General features: G+C 42.8%; 1 protein-coding gene across 2 annotated transcripts in view; it reads right to left on the bottom strand.

The window, feature by feature from the left end:
- Positions 1-208: 208 nt before the first annotated feature.
- The window catches only part of Myo3b (myosin IIIB), a 422,761-nt gene continuing 417,150 nt past the window's right edge, over positions 209-5,819 (bottom strand). For both annotated transcript variants that reach the window (XM_008855235.3, XM_008855233.3), the window contains exons 31-33: positions 1,533-1,639; positions 1,114-1,160; positions 209-375 (exon numbers count right to left, since the gene is read on the bottom strand). In XM_008855235.3, the coding sequence (XP_008853457.1) occupies positions 237-375; positions 1,114-1,160; positions 1,533-1,639 (293 nt within the window). In that variant the 3' untranslated portion in view covers positions 209-236. The remainder of the gene's footprint in view (positions 376-1,113; positions 1,161-1,532; positions 1,640-5,819) is intronic.

Genomic DNA, 5,819 nt, shown 5'->3' with positions numbered 1-5,819 from the left:
ATTACTGTGGCACAGGTACTCTGGGAGGAAAGGAGGGAGTCCCTAGCTCTGGCTGCAGGGCAGTTGAGAGAACACAGGAGAGACAGATCTTCAGCAATCCACGAGTTCTTCAGCAAGACTCAGGCAAGCCTATGTCCAAAGAAGCTGACCCCACAGCAGGGCCTTCTTGTCAGTGACGATGGTCAATCACTATGATTTTTTTCACCTGGGACAGATTTGCGGCGAGGAAGCACAGCTCAGTGTTGAGCGAAAGAGTCTCCTCTGGGTGATGAGGAAAGAAAGAAAGGGCAGGCTGAGTGGTTTTCTTCAGGGAAACAGGCCCCAGGGGACAGAGATTTGTAATATTCGTCTTCCCCATCCAGAACTTTGATTTGGCTGCAACAAAGAAAAGAAGTTTTCAACAGAAAAAGTAAACAAATGCCATGATCACCACTGGTGCCGCTGAAGTTGGGGAGTGGTGGGAACAGGTCCCTGACCAGTCCTGACTCTCCCCGGATCCAGGGAGGCACCCGGGGTCTGATCCATGAAGCCTTTACCTCTGGGTCTAAAGTTGTGGTCATGTTGCTACTTGATTTCTATGGTTAAATTGCCTCTCTATCTGGTCTCCTCTAGAGAAAGTTCTCCCTTAACTTCTCTCAATTCTGAACTGTACCAACTATCTCATTACTTTTCTACCTGGTGATGCTAAAATGGACCAGGAACTCCCAGTCCCTGCTCTCTGTTGGGTGAAGTTCTCCTTGTATGTGTTAAGTCCTGGAGTAGGATAACATGGAGGAAGTGCCTATTTACACTTGGAAATGTGTTCTTACTTGTGGAGGAAGAATTTTATACAACCCAATATGTGTCCTCAACTATAAAGAAAAAAGTACAATTCTCTGGAATAGAGGAGAAATAACATTTGCCCTTAGGTGACAATTTCAGCCTTTCCGGACAGAACAGATGGAAGTTTTGTATACTTGCTACTGTGAAAAATAGTTTCCAATGTCATTAAAGATGGTGATATCCGGACTGAGTATTTTTAGAAGCCTCTCTGGAAAGTTTTGCATTTTCTGTGATATCACAAAGGACCCCTTCTGTTTACAGTTGCTGAGAACTAAGAAGACAGATATTTACCCAAGTTTTCTTGGCTTCCTCTTGCTCCCTTGATATTCTAGAGTTCCCTGTGGAGAGGGCCAAGAACACACAGTCAAAGCAAAGCAGCAAGTCGTTAATTTTTAATTCAAAGTGATTTTGTGTTGAATGCAAGCAGATGCTGATAATATCAGAAGTCACAGCATAATTTTTTTGATCAAAGGGCTCAAGTGAGCCTGATGAAGCATGCATCTTGCTCGTCTTTGATAAACCACATCAATTATTCACCGTGAAGGCAGACATCCTGACATGAAAGCAACAGATAAAGAGCCTAAGCACATGTTCACGAGGAGAGCAGGAGAGTGGGGGTGGGGCTGGAGGGGCTGGAACAGGTATTAATAACAGAATTATTAACTGGAAACAAAGCCGGCAAAACAGCTTTACGGCCACTTTGAACTCACATTTAACTGGTTATAGTACATGGTGTCCTCGGGGCTACTCAACATTTTGGGCTGCTGACATCTTCGGCGAGGTGCTCGCTGCTTCTGTGCAAGACCGTCTTCTGAACCTGCAGACATCAAAACTTCACTGTAAGCCATCCTGGATGTGGGGAAAATGAAGTGGAAAATGGCTCTCCTGGTACATGTACCCTGTGAAAGCCATGTCCCATTTTAATGAAGCTTGGCTACTTCTAGGTGAAATGTCATTTTATACACAAACACACACACACACACACATATACACATGAAGGAATTCCTAAGTGTCAGTGGGGCAGTCATCATGTGTAACTTGGCCTCATATTTTTGATCCAAATCAGCAGACCAGAGTGACAGGAAGCGCTTGTCCACACTGCAGAGGCCCAAGAGCTCATGGTCAGTCTCTGCCTAAGAGAGTACCTGGGGCAACAGAAACCTGTGAGGGGCAAGACAATCTGGGATCTCTCGCACCACATCTTCCAGTCAGAGTTCAAAGACATCTGGAACACACATCTTGGGGAGAGGAGATGAGAAGCAAAGCTTTTGGTGGGATACATTTTAGGGGAAAACAACTAGAGCTAGTATTTACTGCAGTGCTTGGAACAATGCCACCAATCCATGCGGTCTCTGGAGCTGATATAAAGGAGAAGGATGACTGCTTGATTTCATGGGGCAGGCTCTCCTGGTTAGCCTTGATTTCAGAATCGTGGACCAAGAGTACACCGGGGATTAGGAACCCACATAGCAGGTGAAGTCATGATTCATTTCCCGTCTGAGCTAATGATTTTTCTGGAATCTGCTGTCCTTTTGGTTGTATATCTGAATCAGGATTTGTAGTTCTAACTTCTTGTCACACACACACACACACACACACACACACACACACACACACACGCCTGCCAAAGAATATAGTCCTTAAATATCATAGTGTAGGGAAGAGGGTGTTTCCTGGACAGGGTGCTTATAATAAACAAAGTGTTCACAGAAAAGAGTCGGATGGGGGCTGGAGAGATGGCTCACTGGTTAAGAGCACTGGCTACACTTGCAGAGGACCCAGGATAGGTTCCCAGCGCCCACAAGGTGGCTAACAACCTTTTAAAACTCCAGTTCCAGGGGATTTGGAATGTTCTCTTCTGGCCTCCACAAGTACTACATGAATGTAGTGCACATACATATATGCAGGCAAGATATTCATACACATTAAATAATAAAAACAAAATAAGGAGTTGGAGGTTTGTATTTTAAGTCATATTTTAACTTCAATAGGGATTTCTACTTTTGAAGAAAATTATAGGGAATTTTCTTTTACATTTTGCATGTTCCTTCTTAAAGTTATAATTTATTTTAGTAGATTATAAAACATAAAAATTTGAACATTATTGGAGCACCATATGATGTTTCTATGAAGACATTATGTAATACTTCATTTGGGTCAAGCATATCATTTCAAATACTTAACACTTCTTTATGGAGGAAAACATTCAAATTCCTTTCTTGTAACTTTTTGAAATGCACAGTAGATTGCTGTGGTGTATAGTTGCGCTACTGTGTACCCATTGTACAACTGTACCCATTGATCAGCTGTCCCTCTCTTCTTCCTATGTCCCCTGGCCTCTGGTAGCCACCATGCTGCCTCTGTGAGATCAGCTTTTGTATATTCTACATATGAATGACAGTGTGTGGTGCTTTTCTTTCTGTGTCTGACTTGTTTTACTTGGCATAATGATACTTAGTTCCAACCATGTTGTTGTAAAGTACAGGCTCTCCTTCTCTGGCATGGCTGAGTAGTATATGGACCACATTTTCTTTATTTACCAGTTGATGGCCCCTTAGGTTGTTTTCATTTCTTGGATACTGTGAATAGTGTTGTCATGAATGTGGGAGTGTGGCTGTCTCTCTGATACACTGAGTTCATTTGGGTATGTGCCCTGAGGTAGAACTGCTATGATATATTAGCTCCATTTAAAAATTTATTTTTGTTTATTATTTGTGTGTGTGTGTGTATATGTGTGTGTGTGTGTGTGTGTGTGTGTGTGTGTGAGCACAGGTGCCAGCAGAGGCCAGAGGCATCAGATCCCCCCTGGAGCTGGAATTATAGGTGGTTCTAAACTGCCCAACATGGGTGCTGGGAACTGAACCCAGGTTCTCTGCAAGAGCAGCACATGCTCTTAACCGCTGAGCCATCTCTCCAGGTCTTTAAAAAAATTTTTTTGAAAAACCTACATTCTGTTTTCCACGATGGTTGTACAATTTGTATTTCTGCCAACAGTATGCAATGGTTCTCTCTTTTATTAAGATTTTAAAAATTTATTTATTATTTTTATTTTATGAGTGTATTGCCTGCATGTGAGTGCATCTGTGTCATGCAGTGCCGCGGAGGTCAGAAGAGGGCATCGGATTCCCCCTGAAACTGGAATTAAGGATGGTTCGTAGTCGCCATATGGATGCTGGGAATCGAACCCGGGTCCTCTGCAAGAGCAATCAGTGCTCTTAACTGCTGAGCCATCTCTCCAGCCCCTGCAATGTTTCTCTTTTCTCCACATCTGTACCATCACTTTTATCTTTTGTGTTTGTTTATTGTTGTTGTTTTGAGACGGTCCTCCTATGGCCCCAGCTGGCCTGGAACTTGCTATGTAGTACAGGCTGACCTCAATGTCACAGAGATCCATCTGCCTCTGCCTCCTGAGTGCTGGGATTAAAGGCCCATACCACCAGGCTCAGCATCTTTTGCCTTTTAAAGAACAGCCATTTGGGGAGAAATGGCTCAGTGATTAAAGTACTTGCTATGCAAGCAAGAGAACCTGCGTTTAGATCTCCAGAAGCCATGTAAAAATCCATGCATGACAGTGTGTGCCTGTAACTCCAGCCTTGGGGGCAGGGGTGGAGACAGGCAGATACTCGAAGCTCACTGGCCTGTCAGCCTAGCTGAATCAGTGAGCTTCAGGTTCAGTGACTGACCCTGTCTCAAAAAATGAAAGTGGAGAGCAATCAAGGCAGGACATCCAGTGTCAGCCTCAGGCCTCCACACATACACACACATGTGCATATACACCCATACACACACACAACACCACACATTACACACTACATACATACATACATACATACATACACACACACACACACACACACACACACAGAACAGTATTTTTGAGTTGCATTTCTCTGATGATTGGTGGCGTTGACCATCTTTTCATGTATCATTGGCCTTTCCTGTGTATTCTTTTGGAAAATATCTATTTAGATCTGCCACAGATTATTTTTTACATTTATTTATTTATCTGTGAGAGAGAGAGAGAGAGAGGCAGAGACAGAGAGACAGAGAGAGGCAGAGAGAGAGGTGCTGATGCCATGGCATGCATGTGGCGTTCAGAGGATGATATATGGGAGTCAGTTCTCTCCACCATGTAGGTCCTGGGGATAGAAATAAGGTTGTCAGTTTTGATGGTAGGTGCCTTTACCTGCTGAGTTAGCTCACTGGCCTTTTGAAAAGAAATAGGGGGACTGGAGAGATAGCTCAGTAGATAAGAGCACATACTACTCTTCCAGAGGACCCAAGTTCAGTTCCCAGCACCCATGTGGGGTGGCTTACAACCTTCTGTTAACTCCAGCTCCAGCGGATCTGACACCTCTGGCTTCCACAGGCACCCACATGCATGTGCACATACTCACAGACATGCACACACAGAGAAACAGACACATATGTAATTCAAAAATAAGTAAAAATTTAACATTTATTTTGTGTGTGTATGGCAATTTTAAAATATTTTTGCTATTCAGTTTTTGGGTTCCTTATGTTCTAGATATTAATCCTTTGTCAGATGTGCACCTTGCAGACATTTTCTCCCATTTGGTAGACTGGCTCTCCATTCTGTTGATTACTTCCTTCGATGAATAAAAGCTTTTTCGTTTGATAAAAACCTCATTTGACTACTTTTTCTTTGGTTTCTTGTGCTTTTGGGATCTTACAAAAATCATTGCCAAAGCCATTGTCTTGAAACATTTTTCCTATGTTTGGGGGACTTTTAAAAATAAAAGTGACTCAGCAGAGGCCATTATGAATAGCAAATTATATGTTTCTTAAATATGAAGTTTTATATTTTGATTTTTCTGAAATTTGTACATATCTATGTGTGGACAAGATGTCCCTGTAGATGTGAAGAGCTCTTCATTCCAGATGCCTCTCCATGCCTTATTTTTCAGAAAATAGAACAAAATAGCACATCTCAGATTAGTGGCAGGGTAGGGACTCAACCCTAGATCTCTTACCTC

This window comes from Nannospalax galili, unplaced genomic scaffold (genome assembly GCF_000622305.1).
Source record: "Nannospalax galili isolate Female #2095 unplaced genomic scaffold, S.galili_v1.0 scaffold346, whole genome shotgun sequence".
Classification (NCBI taxonomy): domain Eukaryota; kingdom Metazoa; phylum Chordata; class Mammalia; order Rodentia; family Spalacidae; genus Nannospalax; species Nannospalax galili.
Note: the sequence above shows the minus strand (reverse complement) of the source record. Positions and strands in the feature narration are given on the sequence as shown.